This window comes from Rhinopithecus roxellana, chromosome 20 (genome assembly GCF_007565055.1).
Source record: "Rhinopithecus roxellana isolate Shanxi Qingling chromosome 20, ASM756505v1, whole genome shotgun sequence".
In the NCBI taxonomy this organism is placed as follows: Eukaryota; Metazoa; Chordata; class Mammalia; order Primates; family Cercopithecidae; genus Rhinopithecus; species Rhinopithecus roxellana.
In genome coordinates this window covers 60,194,797-60,220,731 of record NC_044568.1, presented here as the reverse complement: position 1 = coordinate 60,220,731, position 25,935 = coordinate 60,194,797, and the positions used below count along the sequence as shown (strand labels likewise).

The 25,935-nt window shown below is 44.3% G+C and overlaps 1 protein-coding gene across 1 annotated transcript in view; it reads left to right on the top strand.

Moving 5' to 3' along the window:
- Positions 1-25,935, top strand: part of VAT1L (vesicle amine transport 1 like) — a 190,815-nt gene that overhangs the window by 55,486 nt on the left and 109,394 nt on the right. Inside the window, exon 4 of the mRNA XM_030925629.1 lies at positions 18,032-18,174. Within this exon, the coding sequence (XP_030781489.1) occupies positions 18,032-18,174 (143 nt within the window). The remainder of the gene's footprint in view (positions 1-18,031; positions 18,175-25,935) is intronic.

Sequence of the window (25,935 nt, the reverse complement as noted above, 5' to 3'; positions counted from 1 at the left end):
CAGCCCCAGCAGGTTCCACTTGATCCCTCCGTGAACCACAATGACAGAAATTCTTGCTTTGCTGCCCCAAATATTTTCTTTAGAATTTTACTGAACCCTTTGACCTCACGATTTCATACTGGTAGGGCTGCCATATACTAATAAAAGACAGGATACAACCTTCACTACTGGCAATATCTTCTAAAGAGATAACCAGAGAGTTAGTCAAACAGCCAGCCAGTCACTATGCAAACACTGAGCATCAGCAGTTCTGGCAACAATGAGTTAGACACAAAGTATACAGTCATAGGTAAGATGGACTTAGACTCTGTCTTCTGAAACTTAGAATCAAAGATATGTATACAAAAATCTTCACTGAAATACAGTGTATAATAGTTTAACACCATAATTTCTTGTAAGATAGTTGGTTAAAAGGAATTGTAGTATATCTATATAATAAAATATTCCACAGCCATTCAAAATGGGGGTGTTAAATAATTTGTCATGGCCCACAATAATGCTCACAATGTGAGCTTAGAAGGAAAAAGATAATCAGGGTACGTATGGTGTATTCAGTGTGATTCCAATTCTGTGGATTAAAAAAATATTGATAATACATATTAGAAAACTACTATAACAGAATAAGCCAAATTATTTAGAGTGTTTATCTCTGAGATATGGCATTGTAGTTGACATTTTTATAGTTTTCTGTATTTTCCAAATTTCATGATTTACAATGGCATAAACATGTTGCTTTCATAATAATACTTTTTATAAAGAGCTTAGTAGAGGTCGGAGTAGGTCCTTCTGCAAGATGCAGCATTTCATTCTCTGATGTTTACGTGTATCAGGAGAACTTACTAATATGTTCACAGTTTTTGCTGCTCTTGGAGAAGTAATTGCTTTCAGTCATGCCAAGAGCTTTTTGAGAATGAGAAAGCAGGAAAAAGAAACCTCTTAAACTGTGACTTATGTACCTTTAACTTCTTTTGTTGATTGTGACCTGCAACCACTAAATAGTGGCCAAAAGCAGTGGGTGTAGGAGAGGTGGAAGGGAGACAGAAACCAAACCAATCACCTCTCCCTTGGTCTTCCCATGCTTCTGATGTAAAAACCTGTGGTCCTGGAAAGGTATTGCCCTCATCCTATGCTAACTGTGCACTTCAAAACTTCGGCAAAGTGGACCACCATATTTTGACCCATGTGTACATTTCATTTTTGATACAACTGAGTATGCATGTCCTGCCTGTCCATCAGAGTGTGGACATGATAGAGCTCAAAGATGCAGTGTAACGTGCAATACCATTGCTGTGAGTACTAAATTGAGGCTGTTGCCTGAGGAAGATCACCCTTTTACTGGACCATGTAAGACATTCATCTTGTGCACATGCATCAAAAGAGCCAAGTCAGACGACTAAGAAGTTCTAAAGTCAAGTGGCAAAACTAAGTGTCAATGTAGAGACTGTGAGATGTTGTTATGCTGTGGTTGCGAATGGCAATGTAATCTCGCCTAAGTTTTAGTGTTATTTGAATTTATCAGTCAAGTGTGCTACCCAAAATTGTGTTATACAAAAGTAGGCTGTGAACAAAGAAATATCAGGAACTGCTGATGTTCAAATGGAAGGAGATGGTTCTGCTGTGCCACATGTAAGAGGGTTATCACCTTCCAGGCCACCGTCCCCTGGATGTAGTGCCATTTGCCAAAGAGAAGAGTTGAAGGGATTAAACATGCTCAGATTGGAAAAGAGAAGATCCACGATGCAGGAGCGTGGTGGAAATATCACCAGGGAGTAAGAAGGGATATGAGACATAGAAGTCTATAGTTTTGTGTGTCATGCTTCCTAAGAGCAAAATTTACAGGATGGCTGAGGACAGCATATTATAAATAAGACCTTCTAACAATTAGAAGTACCTCAAAATAGAATGGGCTGACTAGAGAGGCAATTAGTGCACCATTTCCGCCTCATTAGTTTTCATCCTGGAAATATTACAGGAGGAAGCTGAGTCAGGAAGCTCCTCCTGCACCAGGTAGGAGGTTGGAGTGGATGACTCAAGGACATTTTAGGTCCTAAGAGTCTCCAGAGCTGTGTTTTCAATTCTCTTCATGTTGCCTCCATCTTGGTCCCCCCATGTGGGATTGCCCCATGTGGGACCATGCCTGGTCCATGATCTTGTTAGAGAGACAGGTAAGGAGCTGACGTCCTTAGCATTAATATTAGCTGCTACCAGGCAGGGTGTTAAGCCCTTACTGGGGCCATCTCCTTCTCTCCTTACACCCACCTTCAGGAGCCACCAATACCATGCACATGGGCAAAAACAAAAGTTCTGAATGCTTATGTGATTTGCCCAAGGCCAGCTATCTAGTAAATGTGATCGGGGTACTTCCGCAGGTGGTCTGCCTCTAGAACATGCCACCTCGTGTTCCTAGAACCTACCCAGCATAGGTCACTGTTCACAATAGCAAAGACTTGGAACCCACCCAAGTGCTCATCAATGATACACTGGATAAAGAAAATGTAGCACATATACGCCATAGAATACTATGCAGCCATAAAACAGGATGAGTTCACGTCCTTTGTATGGACATGGATGAAGTTGGAAACCATCATTCTCGACAAACTAACACAAGAACAGAAAACCAAACACCACGTGTTCTCATTCATAAATGAGAGTTTAACAATGAGAACACATGGACACAGGGAGGTGAATATCACACACCGGGGCCTGTCAGGGGGTGGGGGGCTAGGGGAGGGATAGCATTAGAAGAAATATCTAATGTAGACAATGGGTTGGTGGGTGCAGCAAGCCACCATGGCACGTGTATACTTATGTAACAAACCTGCACGTTCTGCACATGTATCCCAGAACGTAAAGTATAATAATAAAAAAAGTAGATGCACAGCACATGGCACTTAGGTACATGGCACATAAATGTCCACTGAATGAAACAAGACACAAACGTGCAAAATTTCTGAGACAGAGACGATAGCATGAAAGGAACAGGGCGTTGCATTACTAAGATATCAAAGGAGGGGAAAATGTGAAGAAATCATCATTCGTTCATCCATTCACTCATTCATCTCCATGTTTTTATGAACAAATTCTATGTGCTTGTCTGTGTACCAGGGGCTCCAGGTAAGAGGTGACTGGCGACCACATTGGTCCTGGTGATGCTGCTCTTTGAGCAAGGGGGATGGCTTGGTAAACAATATTAAGAGTGAAATAATTTTACTCTTACTACATTCGCAGAGAAAGTCCATTAACTTTGAGAGTTGGTCATTGATAGGAAACAGCAGGACAAAGAGCTTTGAAAAGGGTCCTGTCCTACAAAGAAGGCAGGTCTGAGAATGGAAAGGTGGCAAAGGTGAAATGAATAGAACTAAACATCCCAGTAGGAATTTCTGTCTGGAGACCTGGCCACTGCATTCCAGTTCCCTACAGGACTGACAGTTAAAACGTACTCTGATCCAGAAGCCTCCGATGTCACCTTCCAGCTGCGATGGGTCCTGTCCCGCCTGGAACAGAACCTCAGCCGCAGGATCTAAAGTCATAGAAAGAGTCCCGACGTCTGATCTCTGAGGACCGGCAGAAACAGAGCAATGATGTGAGCGTTTGAGTCATTCATGTTCAGGGCAGGTACTTTGAAATGGAATTCTTGATCACATCAGAAGTTGCTGAAACCAAGGTCAGGCTCCTGTTCCTGTTGAGAGGCCTTGCTAATGAGGTGCCTTCAGCAAACACGGACACCCAAGCCAGGCAGGAAGGCAGGCTGCTGAGCTGTGAAACCATCGTCCGAAGTAAGCGCGTTTGCTTTCTGCCAGGCACTGCTGCATGCTGGTGTACAAATCCCTGTGTGTAGGGTACAGGCATTGTAGGAGATGGGTAAAGACAGGAGTAGGGGACATGAGCTTACATCTCCTAAGCCCCCACTTTGATCCTGCGCAAGGCTGTATGCACACTTGTCTGTTGCACACTCGTGGTAACCTGGTGAGGTAGGTAATATCATCCCAACTTTATAGCTAAGGCTATCACTTCAGAGTAACAAGGTCAAGTTCCCTCAAGTGCTTAGCAGTAGATCCAAGGATCAGAATCTAAGTCCCACTGATGCTGCCCCTCTGCCCTTCTCTCCTGGCCACCCTATTAATTATTTTCCTTGCCTTAATATCAGGATGACTGTATGACCCAATTTGCCTAAGACACAGTTTGTGCCTGTTGTCTTAATAATAGCATTAATAATAGCATTCCCTTTCATTCTCAAAAAGAGTCCCAATTTAGCTAATAAATTATATAGTCCCCCTACACAAGAGTAGTTTCAGTCGTTTGGTTGTTTTTTTGTTTTGTTTTTGTTTTGTTTTGGTTGAAAGAGATGCATTCATCAAAACCACAACTTCAAACTGTGGGTACAAATTGTAATTGGGCTGGAAATGAGAATCCGGCATCCCACTATGCAAATATAAGCATCCAGGAAATTTATCCAAATGCACTACATGGAAGGCAGCCAGCCTGGAAATGACTCTAATACTCCTACACTCCTTGATTTAGAGCCCTGTGAAGGGGACTTTGCCACCTGGTGGACTGGCCTGCTCCACGGTTGCTGGAGTCCAACTGTCAAGCAATGTGTCAGTCTGTGGGCCATGGGTTGTCCTGTGGCCATGCATGGTGTCCCTCACTTGGAGAGTTTTGTTGATGACAGACACGAGCCTTGATATGGTCTCTACAAGGGTTGATTAGCAGAGTTACCAAGTGCAGTTGGACAGGCTGTACTCTGCACAAAAACACCAGATCATGGGTCAAGCAAGAGATGGCCACACTCTAGTTGCTAGGGCTCACAGTTCTGCCTGGCAACAGATACTAGACTGTCTTTCTAGTTCACACAAAACTGTGCTAGGGTAGAGCAGGGGCAGCTATGGTTACAGATTGAACCTTTCCAACCCTGCCCTGCCATTGACAATCAGAAATCGCAGAGGGCCTGAAAAAAAAAGCAATTTAACCTGGAATTAGTAGACTGAAGATCATAACACGGAATGATACAGTCTTTAGAGTAAGAAGAGCAGAGCTGGCCAGGCATGGTGGCTCATGCCTGTAATCCCAGTGCTTTGGGAAGCCGAGGTGAAAAGATTACTTGAAGCCAGGAGCTTGAGAGCAGCCTGGGCAACATAGTGAGACCCTGTCTCTAAAAAAAAAAAAAATGTTTTAAATTACCCAGACATGGTGGCAAGTGCCTGTAGTCCCAGCTATATGAGAGGCTGAGGTGGGAGGATTGCTTAAGCCCAAGAGTTTGAGTTTACTGTGAACTATGATCATGCCACTGTACATCAGGCTGGGCAACAGAGTGAAAACCTGTATTAAAAAAATAATAATAATAGAGAGAGAGAGAGAGAGCAGGGTCCTAAAATCTACCGAGCATCCACCATGCTTGGCACTGTACTAAGTATGCTTACCTGTTTGCATGTGAGTTCGCTGAGGCTCAGAGAGATGAAGTAGCTTTCTAGGGTCACACGGCCTGTCAGTGCCATAGCCAGGCTGCAAACTCAGGTTTGCCTGACTCCAAAGTCCATGTTGTCGTGTTTACCATCACATAGGACACTCGGAGACTCTGCCCCTTTCCTTCCTGTACATCTGAAGGACGTAAGCTACAAAGCCCTGAAATGGCAAGAGCAGGATCAGAACTCAGGTTTTCTGCTCCTGCATGTTCAAGACTCCCTTCAGAGCCAGCTTGCTTTGGGTCTTGTTCTGAAAGCAGGGATCTCCCACAGTCTCTTCCTCCAGGGCCATATTATTGCTCCTCTCCCACTCCCTATCTCGGGGCTGCCCGTCCTTATTGCTCAAACAACAAAACTCTATGCTGGCTTGACCCTCAAAAAGTCAACAGTCCAAAAGTGGACTGACCTCCCTCTCAGCTAGAGCAGAGGAGTGGCTATCACTGATGCGTCATCCCATAGGCCCGGGCTCATAGAGCTGCCTCCTAGGAGAAGCTTGGGGAAAGCAAAAGTCACCTCCCTCCCACCCTTGATCCGGAAGCTGCCTGCTGTGCTCCATGAGGACTGGGTGTCAGGAAACCTAGCTGAGGGGTTTCCTGATCAGGCCTCTCGGGCACTGGCTGGCAGCCGAGTTTATGTGCGGAGTGGGAGTCATTGTTGCCAAATCCCTTCGTGAACACATCCTTCTGTCCCCACAGGTGACCTGAATCTTGGAAGCAGGCTTCCGCTTGCAGGTTGGTGTGGGGTGGGAGCACCTAAGGGAGGGACAGGTCCAAGTTCACTCAGTCCAGCTCAGGAAGCATCTGCAAACTGCCCTAGGGAGAGCCAGTGCTACAGTCCAGCTCTGGTGGCTCTTTGTGGAATGTATTTCTACACCCACATCTGTTTTATCCTAATGTTCTTCCTATGTTTCTCCCTCCATTGTCACCCTCATCTTACCCTTCTCTCCACTCCATGTGCATGGTTGAAAAGCAAAGCAACAAAATATTTGCCCTTGACATGCACATACATTTCACCCATCACTGATGTAAAGTTGTAACTGTGCTACCAACAGGTTGTATCTCAGTGGGCAGACCTCGTCCACCTCCAACCAAGGGATAAAGGAAGGGAGGTGACTGTGCAGCCACTGAACCTTCCTTCCAAGCCTCCACTTTCCTAGAAAGGACACACATCCTCTGCCCTAGCCCTCAGTTGCCCTCTGACCTACATCGTGGGTCCTTTTGATTGCCTTTGTCTTTGCTCACACTTCTGACTCTTCTGTTGTTTCCTCCATTCTCCTGCAGTTACTGAGACCTACACAGTAGATAAATGCTGTGGATATAAAGGCAGTAAAATGTGGTCCTTTCCTGAAGGAGTAATGATTTGGCTGTGTACACACCCACATCTCATCTTGAACTGTAGCTCCCATAATCCCCACGTGTCGTGGGAGGGACCCAGTGGGAGGTAATTGAATCATGGGGGTGGGTCTTTCCCATGCTGTTTGCATGATGGTGAATAAGTCTCACAAGAGCTGATGGTTTTATTTAAGGGAGTTCCCCTGCAAACACTGTCTTGCCTGCCTCCATGTAAGACATGCCTTTGCTCCTCCTTTGCCTTCCGCCATGATTGTGAGACCTCCCCAGCCATGTAGAACTGTGAGTCAATTAAACCTCTTTCCTTCATAAATTACCCAGTCTAAGGGATGTCTTTATTAGCAGCGTGAGAACAGACTAATACAAGGAGTTTACAGCCTAATGGGAGATACAAAAGAAATTTTTAAAGAAGAGAGAGAGAAGAGAAGGGAGGAGAAGAAAGGGAGGAGAGGGGAGGGCAAAAAACTAGAGAAGAGAAGCAAACAGGAGAGGAGAATTAGGGTACAGAGTAAAGGATGGTTGGGTGGTGACATGAGTGAGTCTGGGGCGAAGCAGAAATAGATGAACTCTTCTGGGGAACTCTGGGAAGGCTTCCCAGAAGAGGTGGTCTTGGAGGACAAAGGGGATGAAACCAGCTTATTGAACAACTGCTCTGGGCCATCCCCAGGTGAACACATCACATGTGTTACCCACACTGACCCACACCTGGCCTTGTGGAGTAGCCATTATCATCCTCAATCTAAAGAGGAGGAATCTGAGACTCAGCTAGGCTCACCTTGCCCGAGATCAACCAGGTAATGAGAGCCCAGGACTGACTCAGGTATGAGATCCAGAAGGTTTACCTTGGTATGCAACCTCTGCATCATCACATTTTCTGTTTCATTGCCTTAGATGTCGGTAACAAAGCACAAAGAACTTGGGCTCAGCAATAAGGAGGCTTGCATTTAAACCTCATCACTTGCAGTTGCTAGTACTTAGACTTCCTGAGCCTCGGTTTCCAACGATCCTGGCAAGATTACTCTGAGTAAATCCCCTTGCTCTTTCTGAGCCTTTCTTCCAGATGGCAATATGATGTTGGCTGGATAGAATGGGATGTGTGTAAAGTACCCAGCATAGTGCTTGACAAAGCATAACTTACCAGGAAGAGGTGGTTCCCCTTCCTTCTCTCCTTTTAGCCTACAGGCCCACAACTGTCCTGTCGCATAGGGCAGTGGTTAAACTGTGGAAGCTGGAGCCAGACTACTTGGATTCAGATCTTCTCCCTGGTATTGCTATGTGACTTTAGGCTGTTATCTCACTTGCCTGTGCTTCAGTTCTTCTATCTAGGAAATGATGAAGAATTAGTACCTACCTCATGAAGGTTATGATGAGGATTGAATGAGCTATTATTTATAGGGTATGTTGAGCCCTGCCAGGCACACAGTAAGCTCTGTGCAGCTGGAGTTGAATGAATCAACCTATATGCTTCACCACTTTGCCTCATTTGCTTCTTAATCCAGTACCTTTGCAATGAGCTGAGAGCAGTCTAAGCAGAGGAAAAGGTTTACATTGTCATCTTCGCAGTCACTTGCTGGAGCAGAGCTGCGACGGGCTAGGAAAACCCGGTGCACCGTGGCCAAGCATCAGAAGCCTCAGACCCTGCTAATGGGGATGGGGGCTGATTTTCTCTTCCTGCTTCTCTGATCACAGAAGACTGTGATGGTCACACCCGGATCTACAGGATCCCACACGCTAAACCCATAGACCCTGATGTCAGCCTCAACTAGGAAAAGAGGAAGTGGATTGTTACAATGCCATAATTGAGCACATTAGAAGAAGGATGCCTTTATAGAGCAGTGCATCTCCGCACCGTCAGCACATTAGGATTCTCCAGGGAATATATAATTACATACAAATAGTCAGGCTGCATCCAGCTTTTAAATAAAATATCTGATTGTCAGATATTCTGAGCATCATGGGACCTTTCTCCTCTAAATCACAGGGAATGTGCCAATGATTTACTGTGATGATTTACGTCAGTGGTTCTCAGCTTGAGCTGCAGCAGAATCCCCTAGAGGGCCTGTCCAAACTCAGGCTGCAGGGCCCCATCCTGGGAGTTTCTGATTCCATACGTCTTGGGCGGGGAGCCTGGGAGTCTGCATTACAGCAAGTCCCCACGTGACGTTGAGGCTTCTGGCTCTGGCACCACACACTGAGAAGCACGGATCCATACAAGGAATAAAAGAGAAAAAAATAAGACACCATCCACCAAGTCTTCCCAAAGAATATGTCTACTTCTTTTGGGGATTAAAAACAATTTGGCCAGGCGCCATGACTCACACCTGTAATCCTAGCACTTTGGGAGGCCAAGGAGGGGAGATCACGAGGTCAGGATTTCAAGACCAGCCTGGCCAGCAAGGTGAAACCCCGTCTTTACTAAAAATACAAAAAGTAGCCAGGTGTGGTGGCATGCGCCTGTAGTCCCAGCTGCTCGAGCAGCTGAGGCAGGAAAATCGCTTGAACCCGGAAGGTGGAGGTTGCAGTGAGCCAAGATCACACCACTGCACTCCAGCCTCGGCAAGAGAGCGAGACTGTCTCAAAAAAAAAAAAAAAAAAAAAAAAAAAAAAAAAAAAAAAAAAAAAAAAAATGTCCATACTTATATTTTGATCTATTGAAAAATGGCTGTCCCACCCTTTTCAATTTTTCTTCCCTCTCTCCTATCTCAGCCGTGCACCCCTGTAACTTCCTGCCATTGAAATTCTCAGCACCTGTGTGTCACAGTGCATGTCACGTGTAGGTCAACAGCTTTGCAGTGACAAACAAAGAAAAAGAAAAACTGACTGATGCTTGAAGCACTGTCGGTGAGAACATAAAATAGTCTTTGCTGCCTTTGGTGGCAGGTCACATGGATCAGCCCACACAGTGGGGTTTGAATTTTTTCTTACAACAATTGAGTCCCTGAATTGTCGAGCAGATAAATGACAGCGTGATCTGAAAAAAATGTTTCTGACTCTGTGTCTAAACCTCAATGTGGGAGCTTGTATTGTCATAAGAAAAACGTAAGTATGGCTCATGCATCCAGTGGACTTGATTTTGTGATAATTTTCAGTTATTTTCGCTCATCTAAGTATCTCCATGCATTGATGAAGATGCAAAAATAAAGTGACAATCTTTGGAAGAAGAAAATCTTACCTCACCATCTCCTCCAGGTCTCCTCTCCCAACATTCACAAGTTCATTCTGCTCATTCATTTCCATTCTTTGACTACATTAATGATCTGTGGTTTTCATGAGCTGTTTAGTGAAAACAACTTTTAGAAGAGATATACAAAATTCTGTTTGTAAGATGATCTTGAAAATGGTCAAGTTAGTAACAGAAAGTTCCATTTTCATCAAACTTGAGATAGTGACTCAACTTTCATACTTTTTGGGAGATTTCTCCAAATAGACTGCTTTTGGCCCAGCTAAATAACTAGTCAATGTGATCAAGAAATCTGAACTGAAGAGACCATAGAGATCATTAAGTCCAAGTTCCCATTTTAAAAATGTGAAACCGACTGGGCGTGGTGTCTCACGCCTGTAATCCCAGCACTTTGGGAGGCTGAGGCGGGCAGATCATGAGTCAGGAGTTCGAGACCAACCTGGCCAACATGGTGAAACCCCATCTCTAATAAAAATACAAAAATCAGCTGCTCATGGTGGTGTGTGCCTGTAGTCCCACCTACTCAGGAGACTGAGGCAGGAGAATCGCTTGAACCCGGGAAGCAGAGGTTGCAGTGAGCTGAGATCACGCCACTGCACTGCAGCCTAGGAGACAGAGTGAGACTCCATCTCAAAAAGAAGAAAAAGGGAAACCAAGGCACAGAGAGATGATGAGTTTGCCCCTAGTCACACAATCCATTGGAGAAACTTGACCACAGGTGAGTCCTTTCCTTTTCCTTATCTATCTCCCCCGACATGCCCACATACTCCACTTTAACGCATGCCCCTCATTGTCTGCATATGTGCAAAAACATAACGCACCAATGTGGTCTTTTGCTGGTGGTTCAGTGGAATTGGTGCTCTCATTCTCATGGTTTAGGTGTATAATTGTACTTTTAATGGTTTATTTTATTAATATCTGTCATCTTCATTACAATACAAGTTCCAAGACAGGGACCATATATATAAATAACTTGTTTATATTTCTGGCACCTCTGATAATGTTTGATCCAGTAGAAATGCTCATTAAATAGCACTGTAGTCACTCCTGTAATCCCAGCACTTTGGGAAGCCGAGGCGGGCAGATCACGAGGTCAAGAGATTGAGACCATCCTGGCTAACACGGTGAAACCCCATCTCTACTGAAAATACAAAAATTAGCCGGGCATGGTGGCGGGCACCTGTAATCCTAGCTACTCAGGAGGCTGAGGCAGGAGAATCGCTTGAACCCGGGAGGCAGAGGTTGCAGTGAGCTGAGATTGTGCCATTGCACTCCAGCCTGGACAACAAAACAAGACTCCATAAGAAAAAAGAAAGCACTGTAGTGATGGAATGAATGACTCAATGAAGTAACGGAGAGGCTGGGATTCAAAGGATACAAGGAATAAACTGGGAGAAAAGACAGGAAAGAGGATTCCAAGCAGTGGGGACTGTATGTGCAAAGATCCTGCAGTGAAAGAGGGGGTGGCACTTAGGAAGAACTGATCGTTTTTCCCTGTGGTCAAGGTAGAGTTCCGGAATATGGCGAGAAACAAGGCTGGAGGAGTAGACGGTGTTTACATTATACAGACTTTCCTAAACCATCCATTCTCTGTCCTTACTTAGTCAAGTTTCTGATGCTAAATACTGAATTTCAGTGCACTGGTTAGGATCATCTAGCCTACATTCCCACTTAGTGGGTAAAAAGAATTTCAGCTGGGCCCCATCCCAGTCCCAAAACTGTTGTAGCTAAAAACTGCCACTTACTCAGTACTTAATATGTACCAGGCAGTGTAGGAAGCCTTTAAAGAGATGGATTCAGTCCTCTAAGCATTCATTTACATGCTTAGCTTTGCTGGAATATGATCTTGCTTTAAATGACTAGTCTGCCGATCAGGGTCATGTTTCAGGGACCCAAATCAGCTCCCTTGTTACCACAGTCTCTGGATTCCCTGCTGCCTGTGGTCTGCTTAAGGAGACTCCAGCAGCTCTGCAATAAGGATTGAGTTGATTAACATCTGGTTAAAAATCTCTTCGCCCATATGAACCTGAGACAAAGTCATCCAAAGAGTAATTGATGGCAAAGACCCGCAGTTGTCTCTAAGATGGCAACTTGAGTGCTTAGCTGCACAGATAAGAAGATTAATAGCAGAGTGGCCTTGAAGTCAGGGATACCTGGATTTGATTCCCAGCTTTATCATTCACAAGCCAGGTAACCTTGGCCAACTTTGCTTTTCTCTCTGAGTCCCCATGTTTAGGTATGAAAAGAAGACAAAAATACTTACACTAAAGGTGGTTTAAGGATTTAACGAAGCACTTTAGGACAGTATCTGCCCCATGGTGGGACAAAAGAAGCTGCAGCTGCTGTTAATGCTCTATTGTTAGCCATAGGGAAGAGAAGGGCAGATGTGGTGCAGAATTCTTGCGTTCAAAAGAAGGAAGGAAAATCCATTAAAAATAAGTGCATGCAAATCGTCATTTACTGCTGCGACTGGGAGAATGGATTGTCTTATTCATTTTATGTTCTGGTTCTGGAGGTAAATTGCAAGGTCCTTTTTATTGAAAGTTCATTCTGTCTTCCACAAATGTTTATTGAGTCCATGCTATTTGCTAGGCACGTAGGAGAAACGAGGATAAATGAGCTGCTGATCCCGCATTCACCTCGGCAGCTGGAGAAGGGAGAACACGGATTTTCTATAAATGTGTGGGAAGGCACTTTTCTGCTTAAATACAGAATGCTGAGTATTATTTAAAATTTATTGAAGATGTTATCAGGGCCTCTCATTGCCTAAGACAGGTGATGGAGAACAGAAAGGCTGCAAGTAGATATGTGATGAATTTATGTTTTCCATCCATTAATCTTTAGGTAATAGTATAGATTATTATATATTATACATAATACTTATACAGCATACTAATTTTAATTGTGTTATTAGTAATTCTATTTCTATATTATTAAATAGATAGTATATATTATTATACATATACACATCATGGCTATATATATTAATTGTACATTATTCTAGTTATAAGTAATTATATTATATATTTATCTATTATCTAATACTCACATATTATATGTTATAAGTACATAAGTGATCTGGAATACTTATATTATCTCTCTCTCTTTTTTTTTTTTTTTTTTTTACCATGTGCATGTTTTTCTTTAAAATAGAAATAGTGAAGTTCTGCTTGGGTCAAAACCTGCATAGGTTAATTAAATCTATGCTTTATTCCAACTCTACAACACTAAAGGACATGAAGGCTGCAAAACGATTGGGAAGGGCTGCCCCCATACACCCAACTCCTCCAGTTTCTCATGCATCTGTCCACCAAGTTTTACCAGACATTTACTGTGTGTCAGGCTCTGCCCTGGGCACAGGAGCAGAGGGCCAGTGGAGACACAGTCCCTGCCCCCACAGAGCTCACAGATAGGGCAGGCAGAAGCCACAGAGGCCGTGGCAGCCACACTTTGGGAGAAAGGAACCACAAGTCAACAGGGGCACAAAAGAGGGCAACCGACTCTATCTGGCATGCTGGAAAGGATTCCTGGGGATGGAGATGCTTGAGTGGGAATGGCTCTGATTGGCAGAAAAAAGAGGAAGAGAAGGCATAATGAGAAGGAGGAGAGCATGTGGGGAAACTGGCATTGACGCTAAAATAGCATAGTTATGCAGGATCTGATGGCAGGATAGCGGGTATGTTGCTACTGCGAATATAATAAGACCAAGAAAAATAGTAAGAGAGGACTTAGGAGTACTGATAGCAAGTATGTATTGAGCATTGATTGTTCTAGGCACTTGGATGCATTATAACACGTAATCTCACAGTAAACCTAGACTGTGTAGAGTATTGCTATACAAATATTTTAGATGAGTGAACAGAGGTGCCTATACGTTGCTCAGCTGGTACGTGTGGCAGCCAGGAGTGAAGCAGATCAAGCTGTTACTCTACTGGTGTTGGAGCAGGCACCTACCCTCTATAAACCTCAGCTTCTTCCTCAGTAAACTAAGGTGAGGCTGGGCACAATGGCTCATGCCTGTAATCCTAGTGCTTTGGGAAGCCAAGATAGGTGGATCACCTGAGGCTAGGAATTCTAGACCAGCCTGGGTAACATAGTGAGACTCCATCTTTACAAAAAAAAAATTTTTAAAAGGCTGGGTGCAGTGGCTCAAACCTGTAATCCCAGCACTTTGGGAGGCTGAGGCAGGCAAATCACCTGAGGTCGGGAGTTCGAGACCAGCCTGACCAACATGGAGAAACCCTGTCTCTACTAAAAATACAAAATTAGCCGGGCGTGGTGGCGCATGCCTGTAATCCCAGCTACTCAGGAGTCTGAGGCAGGAGAATTGCTTGAAACCAGGAGGCGGAGGTTGTGGTGAGCCAAGATTGTACTGCTGCACTCCAGCCTGGGCAACAAGAGTGAAACTGTCTCAAAAAAAAAAAAAAAAAAAAACTATTTGGGTGTGGTGACATGTACCTGTAGTCCCAGCTACTGGGGAGGCTGATGTGGGACGATCACTTGAGCCCAGGAGTTCAAGGTTGCAGTGAGCCATGATTGAGCCACTACACTCCAACCTGGGTGACAGAGTGAGACCCTGTCTGTAATAACAAACAAAAGTAAGATGAAAGGTCATTCTGAGAATGCCAGGGTTGAGGGCTGCATAATGCCATGCTCGTGGCAAACGCTAGTCGTGGTGGCTGAAGTTCTGTGTGTGTTAGGGAGTAGAGACTGGAAAAGTGGAGGAAATAAGTGAATGAGGAAGCCTGGGTCAGATAATAGGGGCAAGCCTTGTGTGATAAACTAGGTGGTGTGCATTTTATTCTGAAAGCTGTGATGGACATTGGGAAGTCCAAAATAAATAGTGACATGTTCAATGTTGTATTTGAGAAATGTCACTCTGACCACAGAAGGACTTTTGGAAACAGCCAGGTCAGGTGGTGGAGTGTTGTCCTAGTCCAGGGTGAGAAGCGTGACCACCCAGACTAAGAGACAGTCATAAGAGCTGTTGAGGACAAAGAGATAATGCAGTTGCTGAAATATAGGGACGTGGGGGCGAGGGAGGAAGAGGAGGCCAGGATGCGGCCCAGATTCCTGGCTTTAGCGCTGGGGAATGGTGCAGTCCATCCACTGAAGCAGGAAACACAGTAAGAGGAGTGTTACCGGTTAAATTGCATCCCACCCTCACCACTCCAAATTCTTATGTTGAAGTCCTAACCCCCAGCACCTCAGAATGTCACTTTATTTGGAGATAGGGTCTTTACAAAGGCAATTAAGTTACACTGAGGTCATTGGAGTGGGCCCTCATCCAATATGGCTGGTGTCCTTATGAGAAGGGGAAATTCAGACACAGAGCGTCATAGAGAGAAGATGGAGCGGAGAGACGCAGGGACAAGAGGCACATCTACAAGCTGAGGAGAAAGCCCTGGAATAGATCTTTTGCTCACAGCCCTCAGAAGGAGCCAACCCTGCCAATACCTTGATTTTAGACTTTGTGCCTCCAGAACTGTGAGAAAAGGAATTTCTGATGTTTAAGCCACTGGGTCTGTAGAACTTTGTTACAGCAGCACTAGGAAACTGACTCATCTCTGAATGAGTTCATTCAGAAATGGGCACGAGTTAGGTTTGGATCAGTTGAGTGTGATGTGTTGCTTTTGGGACAGCCAGGTGGAAAAAATGCCAAAACGATAGAGATGCAAGTCCAAGACTCAGTGGGCAGCTTGGGACTGGAGATTTACACATGCCAATCATTTTGGACACTCTGGCATCCATAGCACAGTGCAAGCAGTACAGAATAGAAATCTGAAAAATAGTTGAATGAATGTATGTCCTATTTGCCTAAGGACAGAGGGCAGAAGGGAATACAGGGATACTGGAACTAATTGTAATTTCCCGTCCTAGTACTAAGAAGGTTATCGTTGCAAGCCCTGTCCATATGGAGCTGTAACTGTGACATATCTGAGGCCAGCAAGTTTTAGAGAATTGCTGCATTGGTTGCTGATATTTACACTCCCTAGAAAACATAGTCCTCTCTTTGTTTTATAAAATCTAGAAGGCAGGAGAATTAAACAAATATCAATGCTATTCTTTGGACAGAAAACTATAGCCTGTCCAGAGTCTTAGGTTCATGCCCATATTCTGAAATGTTGACCTCCAAGGGGATGTGCCAGCAACATGTCTATTTTAGGTAGGAACTTTAGAGCCTGCTTAGCTTAAAATGTCAAAATAAGTAGACAGCATAACACAATGGAAAATGGCAATAACTGGAAACCAGGAGACCTTACTTTGAATCGCAGATTTGCCTCTGAAAAAATGGGTAACCTTAACCTTTCTGAATGTCTTTTCCTTTATCTATAGAGCAGTCATGGGGAGGGGGTAATTGGATGATCTTCCAATTCTGACATTCTATGATTCTCTCAATGTTTCCTTTAATTGCAACGGGTGATAAGATAACATTTCCATAAATTGACCTGCCAACCTGATTTAGTCCGCCAGCATGAAGACATGAAAATAAGATGATAGGCAGAAATTAGCATCGCAGATGACTCTGGTAGAATAGTTTTCCTCCTTAAAATGGCAGATGGAACATCAGAAATAGACAACACTTGGTTTTAGAACGCACCTTAGTTACCAGAAAAGTGGGTTTTACTGGAAAATGTCTGAAAACACATGACCACAATATTTTGTCCAATGACTTCAATTTTAACCATATTGAAAAAGGATATGGAAAAATAAACCTGCTCCTAACTGCATTTGTGATTTCCCCTGGACCAGTTAATACTTAAAATTTGCATTGACCTTTTCTCTGTATGCCTGGAGATCTCGGCAATGGATATCATAAGCCCCTAATGGGGGAAGGTAATTAGGATTTATTATCTAAGTGTCACATGTTGTGCCAGGTCTTTGACCTGTGTTGCATAATACCTTATTTAACACTTTCCTGTAGAAGATGCTGTCAGCTACACCCTATCTTTTCTGCACTTAAAATGCCGAAGGTTGCTTAGGACTTCTGTCTGCCGTGGGAGCACGCTTGACTGGAACAGGCCAGATAGGCACAAGAATTACTATTGCAGAAGCAGCCCTCAACAAGCAGCAGATGGAAATGTGCTGGATAAATATTCCGACTTCCTTACCCATGGTTGGGATAACACAGAGGTGTATTCTACACTTGCTCACAGAGTTCCTCAGAGGGATTGAACTCCAGTTATGCATGGTAGATATGGCCTCGATAACACATCTTTTATTGGCTGCCTTCTTTTACTGTCTTAATATCTTGTTATTTCCTGAGATCATTTTCCAGATAAAATACCTATATTCAAATCCTTATCTCAGGGTCAGCTTCTGGGGGACCCAAACTAAGACATCTGCAAGAGCCCTGTGAAGTAGGTGGCATTGCAAGATATCAGTTTTTAAATCTTGGTGCTTAGATTCGTCTGATTCCCGTTGACTTTCCTCTGATTCTCAACCATGGGAGATTTTGTCCTTCCACCCAAGTGACACTTTGCAATGTCTGGATACATCTGTGGTTGTCACAACTGGGAGGATGCTACTGGCATGTAGTAGGTAGAGGCCAGGAGGGCTAAACATCTGACAACACACAGTACAGATTCCTACCACAAAGACTAATCCAACCTTAAAAAGGCCCCCTGAGCACAGTGGCTCACGCCTGTAATCCTAGCACTTTGGGAGGCTGAGGTGGGTGGATTGCCTGAGCTCAGGAGTTTGGGACCAGGCTGGGCAACACGGTGAAACCCCATCTCTACGAAAAATACAAAAAATTAGCTGGGTGTGGCAGCATGTGCCTGTAGTCCCAGACACTTGGGAGGCGGAGGCTGAGGCAGGACAATGCCTAGAACCCGGGAGGTAGAGGTTGCGGTGAGCCGAGATCACACCATTGCACACTCCATTCCAGCCTGAGTGACAGAGTGAGACTCCATCACTAAAAAAAAAAAAAAAAAAAATCAATAGTGCCAATGGAGAAATCCTGCTCTACACCCAGCAAGACTGGCTATGAACTGGTGGCTCCTATGTGTGACATAGCTATCGTCTTTTCCTTCCAGGGTCAAGCTGTGGCTCAGCTGTGTTCCACTGTCCCCAATGTGACTATCTTTGGAACAGCCTCTACTTTCAAGCATGAAGCAATCAAAGACTCTGTGACCCACCTCTTTGACAGAAATGCAGACTATGTGCAAGAAGTTAAAAGGTAAGATGTTTGCTTTTGAAAAAGCACCAGGCTGGCCCTTGCTGTGCTCTCAAAAAGCAGTAGCACTTATTTAAAGGAGGGATAATAATAATAATAATAATAATAATAATAATAATAATATATAGCAAACATATATTGGGAGCTTAGTATTATTAGCTCTGAACCAAATACTTCAAATGCATTAGTTCATTTAATCCTCTTAACCCCATTATCACCAAGGAACAAATCGGCTAAGTAACTTGCAAAGCTAATGTATTAAAGTTATGCTAGCTCCTATTTGACCATCTTAACGCATAGAAGTTTATTTCTTATTCACTCACATGACAGCTTAAGGTGGATATTTGGTGGATGATCTTCTGTAAGAGCATTGAGAGACCCAGGCTCTTTTCACCTTATGGTTCCACTATTATCTTGGGTCTTAAGGTCCTTTGCTTCTAGCCAACAGATGAGCAGAGAGCACCAAAGGGTCATGAATAGGAGGTTTTATGGGCCAGTCCCAGAAAGAACACACACCCTTCTCATAGTCTAGCACTACTGCTCAGGTCATTGGCTACACCTTACTGAAAGCAAATTGAGAAACCTTGTCATTGTGTGCACCCAGAAAGGCCTGGCACTGGCAGTAAAGTGTGGAGCCTAGAGTCAAGCCAGGCATTTCAACTTTGGAGCCCGTGATTTTCCTGTACAGATAGCACCTCTCTGAAGAGTGAAGCATGAGCCAGAATTACCTATAGGAAGAAAGGGGCAGGGAGGGGGCTGCTCTGGGAAAGGAAAGTCTTGTGCATACATACTGAGGAACTCAAGAGCCTCAGAGGCTGGGAGAACTACAAGAAGCCTTACTGGGGTGCAAGTCCAGGGATGTCTTGTTATCTCATCTAATTATAGGTTTTGGCACAGGGACACCTGGGGGGAAAGGGAAGGAGGGGCATGAGGTGAGGCTGAGCAAGGAAACAGGTATCAGATGCACATAAAGACCACGTACACCAATCTAGCAAATGTGTACTCCAACCTGGGTGTGACCAAGAGCCACTGACGAACTGAAGTGGAGCTATGATTGACTTGAGTTTTGAACAATCACTGGTGGTGCAGAGGGGATGGATGGGAGGAGGGAGGCTGGGACCACAAGATCGTGTGCTGGTTGTTGCAGTCACCTGGGGGAATGGTGGTTTATAACCTGTGATTCTGAAGTCATTGATCATGGCCACATGTGTGTCAACACAGAGAATCAGATGGAGACCCAGCTGCCATCATGGTTTCGGATGATTTTGTGTGTCTCACTCTGGCTGTTGCTCTGGGCTCCAGGCTTGTTCTCAGGGTCTGTGCCACTCACAGCTTCTGAGAGGATTCAGATTTGGGCCAGAGCCATTGTTTCAGCATTCTCATTTTCCAACACAAATTACTATGTACAAAGGTATTACGTAGTCCAGACAGAATCATAATAAAGAAACAAGGCAGCTGGGCACAGTGGTTCATGCCTATAATCCCAGCACTTTGGGAGGCCAAGGAGGGCAGATCACTTGAGCCCAGGAGTTTGAGACCAGCCTGGCCAACATGGTGAAGCCCCATCTCTAGCTGCGCCCCCCTCCAAAAATACAAAACTTAGCTGAGCGTGGTGATGCATGCCTGTAGTCTCAGCTACTCAGAAGGCTGAGGGGGGTGGATTGCTTGATCCTGGGGGTAGAGGTTGCAGTGAGCTATCATGCCACTGCACTCCAGCATGGGTGACAGACAGCAAAAGCCTGTCTCAAAAAGGAAACAATTTTCTTCAAATCACAGATGAAGCTGGGAAAACTGAAGGACGGGTGGATGGGAGAGCTGGTTATTTGAAGTGATAGTTTTAGAACAGATTTGGGGAAACTTGGGAAGTTTCTTAAAAAGGAGGGGGTTCTGATGGTCTGAGTTTTCAGATTTATTTTTAAATTTTGAATGCAGAGCATTGCATGTAATTTAAGGTTGTCCCAATAGTTCCAGCAGGATGTGAAAGGAAAGCTTAAAGCTAGATATTAGAAGTTGACACTCTGTTTCTCAGATATCTAGAGGCTGCAGGCTAATTCTGAGGACATCCATTTGCCCAGTTCCATAGCTCTCAGGTAGTTTTTTTTTCTTTTGAGACGGAGCCTCGCTCTGTTGCCCAAGCTGGAGTGCAGTGGTGCAGTCTCCGCTCACTGCAAGCTCCGCCTCCCGGGTTCACACCATTCTCCTGCCCCAGCCACCCGAGTAGCTGGGACTACAGGCACCCGCCACCATGCCTGGCTAATTTTTTGTATTTTTAGTAGAGATGGGGTTTCACTGTGTTAGCCAGGATGGTCTCGATCTCCTGACCTCGTGATCCGCCCGCCTTGGCCTCCCAAAGTGCTGGGATTACAGGCATGAGCCACCGCGCCCGGTCAGTTCTTTCTATCTTTAACTCAAGTCTCTTAAGCTGTGGTCTGGAAAATGAACTATCATTGTCCCTTCAGTCATTTTCTCTTTGACTTCCTTATGTGATATTTTTGCAAGCATTCTTTCATGTATGCATGCATACAATTGCTTAATACATCTGTGCTTTGTGTCTGTGATGGCCTGGAGACTGTGCCAGGGCCAGAGATCCAGCAATACTACCTTGAGAGTCACTGTCCTTCTGGAACGTAGTCTTAATGGAAGGAGAGGGGACAAAAAATAAAACCATAAAGAGAAGTAACTGATTCACATTTTTGACATGTGCTCTGGTAGTGAAATGCAAGGTGCTAGCGAATACTTACTGATGGAGAAATCAGAAACACTGTCAATCATAGAGTGGGATTTTGGCTGAGAGTTGAGGGGTGAGAAGTTGGCCAAAGGAAGAGCATTTCTGACTAGCAGGGATGCCATGGGCTAGGGTCCCACATCAGGAAAAGCTTGCTGAACTTATGAACCTGAAAGGAGGCCAGTGCAGCTGGCAGGATGTGGGGAGTGGGAAGAGAAGGGAGATGGCATCTCTTCTGAAAAACAAATAGCCCGTAACCAGGGAACTCCTGCCTGCCCCATTTCCTCAGCATCCTTCCCATCCTCTCATCTTCCCACTGCCTTAGATCTACTCTCTTAGCCCCCAAATCACTGGTGTCTGCTAATGTCAGAGGAATAGAAGGCATTTGAGACCCACCTCACCCTCACTTCCTTCAAAGGTGACTTCCCACAATTCATTGTGTTTTTAAATAGAGATCTTGGGATTACACTCAGAATGCCCAGAAAGTTACAAATACGTTTACATGACCCTCCATCCCAGCAAACCTACAGTCAGGAAATAAGAAGAGCAAAGCTACAGGTACAAGGCTGCCTGTTACAGAGCCAAACACTGCTTCTGCTTCATTGTAAGTGCTCAGCACATGTTGACAGAGTGAATTACAGCATTGTCTGCAATAGTGAAAATTCAGAACCAGCCTCCACAATCAACAGAAGGGAAACAGTTCAGTCGATTATGCTACACCCACATACTTGAGTATTGTGCAGTCCCTTAAAAAATGATAATTATGAAGACAGCCACAAAATGAAAAAGATGCCCATGGTAGCACATTGAGTGAAAAAAGCAGAATGCCAAATTCCATCTACTCTGTGATCACAGCTTTGTACAAATTCTCGGTGCATGTAGACATAAAATGAAAGGAAAGGGAAAATATCCAACTGCCAACATGCAATAGGAGTGGAATGCAGAGTTATTTCTCTTTATTTTTTGATCACAGATATTGTTACACTATTATGTGTACAATGAACCAGAAAAAAATAAAAAGATAAAATTTCTGGAGATGAAAACTCTTTTATAAGCAGGTGAATCGGGAAGCCTCCTTTGAACACATTCTCAGCCTTGAGGCAGGTGTTGTAAAGGGAATAGAAAAAAACATATTTATGATATAGACCTAACCTTTACATCAGTTACTTTCTCTCTCTTTAGGAGGAGAGAGATGATTATGAGTGAAACCAAGCCAAAGCGTTAGAAACCTTGAGTTGTGTGTACCTAACTGCAAGAGCTTTAGAAATAAGGAAAAGAGAAAGATCAGAGAGAGCATGTCAAGATGGACAGCCCCTCAGGCGCACTTGAAGGTTGCAATCGATTTCAGTAGGTGGAGGGAAGCGTGAGAGAATCCACACAAGGGAATCTTGGACAGAACAGGGCAGATAATAATAGCCACGCTTTATTGATCTCCTGCCGTCCTGCTACGAGTTCAGTTAGACCATTTTATGTGCACTTGAGACAATCCTGCAAGGTGAACATTCCTCATTTTACAGATAAGGAAACTGAGAGGTAGGACTAGATTTGGCCTTGGAGGTGTGTGATTCTATCAGCTTTCTATTCTGCAAAACTCCTCTTGGTTTACAAGAGGACTCGAGGCAACTTTTGCGTGTGAAGGATATGTTCATTACGTGGATGGTGGTGAGGGTTTCACAGGTGTGAACGTATTTCATCTCTCATCAAATTGTACACTTTAAATATGTACAGTTTATTGTATGTCAATTATATTTCAATAAAGCTATTGAAAAAACCTGCCTTTAAAAAAATCAAACATTTTAAAACTTCGTTGGGTAGAAATGGGTACACAGTATTATTTCAGACCATTTGTTCATTCATTCATCCATTCATTCATGTAGAGATGCTTCTCGATTTACAGTGGAGTTACATCCCTGTAAACCCATCAGAAGCTTACAATATTATGAGTCAAAAATATATTTAAGGCCGGGCTTAAGTGGCTCATGCCTGTATATCCAGGACTTCAGGGAGGCCGAGGCAGGAAGATCACTTGAGGTCAGCAGTTCAAGACCAGCCTGGCCAACATGGTGAAACCCCATCTCTACTAAAAATACAAAACTTAGCCGGGTGTGGTAGTGCACGCCTGTAATCCCAGCTACTCAGGTGACTGAGGAAGGAAAATTGCTTGAACCCAGGAGGTGGAGGCTGCAGTGAGCCAAGATTATGCCACTGCACTCCAGCCTGGGCGACAGAGCGAGACTATCTTAAAAGAAAAAAAAAAAAAAAAAGAAAGAAAGAAAGAAAGAAAAAAAACCCACAATACACAACATTTTAAAACTTCATTGGGTGGGAAATGGGTACACATTATTATTTCAGACCTTTTGTTTTTTCATTTATTCCTGTACAGATGCTTCTCAACTTACAATGGTGTTCCATCCTTGTGAACTCATCATAAGTTTAAACTACCATGAGTCAAAAATGTATTTAATACACCTAACCTACTGAATATCATAGCTTAGCTTAGCCTACCCTAAATTTACATTAGCCTACAGTTGGGCAAAATAATCTAGCACAAAGCCTATTTTACAATAAAGTGTTGAAAACCTCGAGTTGTGTGCAGTCAGGTATACACAACTCAGGGTTCTTAATGCTTGCGAAATATTGTACTGAAAGTGAGAAACTGAATGGTTGTATGGGTACATCACAAAGTTGAAAAAATATTAAGTGAGGCCATTGTAAATGGAGGACCATCTATATTAGTGATGCCTACAAACAGACTATGAAAATACAGTGGTGAGCAAACAAAGCAAATCCCCCTGCAAGACGATGGGGTTGACAGCTGATAGGGAAGCACAGAGCAGTGTGGGGGCACAGGTGAGCAATGCCTAAATGGAAGCCTGAAGAACACGTGAGAGCTCTCTTTGGGGTCTTACACATTTTATGAAGTAAACACTGTGCTTATTTTTCAGAGGGAGGTAAGGCAAGCCTGGTTAAGTAAATGTCACACAAATAGGTGTGACGGGACTCAGTCCTGGGTGGCTGTAGTTCCAGAGTTTGTGATCTTTCTAGCACCCACACTCACTCTCACAAAGGAAGTGAGGGCGGCTTGCTCCTCAGCCAGGGAGGAAGCCAGATTGCCTGTATTAAAGCATGTGGTTTTGTGAGGTGTTCAGATGGTAGGACGGGGTTAGATCAGAGCTTCCAATCTCAGCACTGTGAACATTTGGGGCAGGCTCATTCTGCTGTCAGGGGGCGCCACCTTGTGCACTGTAGATGTTGAACAGCATCCCTGGTCTCTACCCATTAGATGCCAGTAGCACTCCCCTGCCCTTCAAGTCATGAAAATATGAAATGTCTCCAGACCCTGGTGGAGAACTGGGCTAGATTGATGAGGCTCTTGAAAGCTCTTAAATGGAGTAAACATTGCATTATGTCAGAAATGTAGAGTTCCTTGCAGATTTGAAGCACTTAAACACTCTTTTGAAAGGCGAATCTACAAAAAAACTGATCTGGCTGCCATGTACAGGATGAGTGAGAGAAGAGATCTCCAAAATCAGGAGAATGAGTAGCAGAAGGGGGAAGGGAGAGGAAGTACCTATAGTGATTTTGAAGCAGAACAAGACAGAATGACTATGACTAGAGAAAATACTGCAAGATGAGACCAAGACTTCTTTTCCTTTTTGTTGTTGTTAGACAATGAGCAATGGAAGCTTGACTTCCTTTAGACAAGATAAATATAGTGTGAAAGTGAGAACTCCAGGGGGCCTGCATAACAGGCCTGGGAAAGTGGGACTGGAGCTCCAGTGAGTACAAAGCCACTCCCTTAGGCTGGGTGTGGTATTTCACGCCTATAATTCCAGCACTTTAGGAAGCCAAGGCAGGAGGATCACTTGGGGCCAGAGTTTGAGACGAACCTGGGCAACATAATGAGACTCCCATCTCTGAAAAACAATTAGTTGGGTGTAGTGGTGCACACCTGTGGTCCCAGCTACTTGGGAGGCTGAGACAGGAGGATCTCTTGAGCCTAGGAGTTTGAGGCTGCAGTGAGCTATGATCATGCCACTGCACTGCAACCTGGGCAACAGAACAAGACTCAGTCTCAACGATTAAAAAAGCAACCACCCACTTCGAGCGTTTTCCAAATGACTGACGTGAGCTGGCTCTGGAAGTTAGGGAACTGAGATAAAGCACAATCTCTAGCCAAAGGAGCACAAAGTCCACAGAGGAAAGGTTCAAACTCCTGATCGAGGGGGAGCAGCTAATTGTTCAAATGACTTGAATCTTGCAGATCCCAGTCATAGGTGAAGCCAAGGGGTATAAGCTCAGAAAAGGCAGAGATCAGACTGACCTCCTGCATTTCTAGCACGATGCCTGGCACATAATAGGAGCTTATTTTAAAACTGGTGGAAATTAATAAGAGTCTAATCACCTAGAGAGAATAGGGACAGAGGGATCTAGAAAGGATTCCTGGAGGTAGTATTGCTAAGTACATATGGGAACTACTAATAGTAAACACTTACCAAGAAGCCTACCACACATCAGCACTGGGCTTGGCCCCCTGTGAGAAACCTGTCACGTGCTGGCTGCCATGCTTGGCACTCTGTGAGAAGCCTATGGTGGAGTAGGCGTTGTGTCCAGTCCTCTATTAGAAGCCTATTGTGTACCAGGCACTGTGCTTGGCACCCTGTGCAAAGCCTACTAAGGGCCAGGCACTCGGAAATGGTCTCATCCTGTGATGGTTAAAGCTGTGGCACAGATGAGTTCTGAGAAAAAGGGATTCAGAAAGAGAAAAATGAGTGGAGAGTCAAAGACCCAGCTGGACAGCAACATCACCATAAAGGGGAATTCGTTTCTTGGCAAGGTCAAAGGGTTTCTCTCTCGGCACTGGCTCTGTTGGAACCTACCGCCACTCAAGAGAAATTCTTCGCTGATCTGTGTGGGCAAGAAGGAAAGAGGCAGCATTCACCATCCAGGGGCCGGGGCTGGGGACACAGGAAGGACAGACATGAAGGTCTTGGATCAGCAACTCTGAAATATCTTGCTGCTGAATTTGGCTCATATAA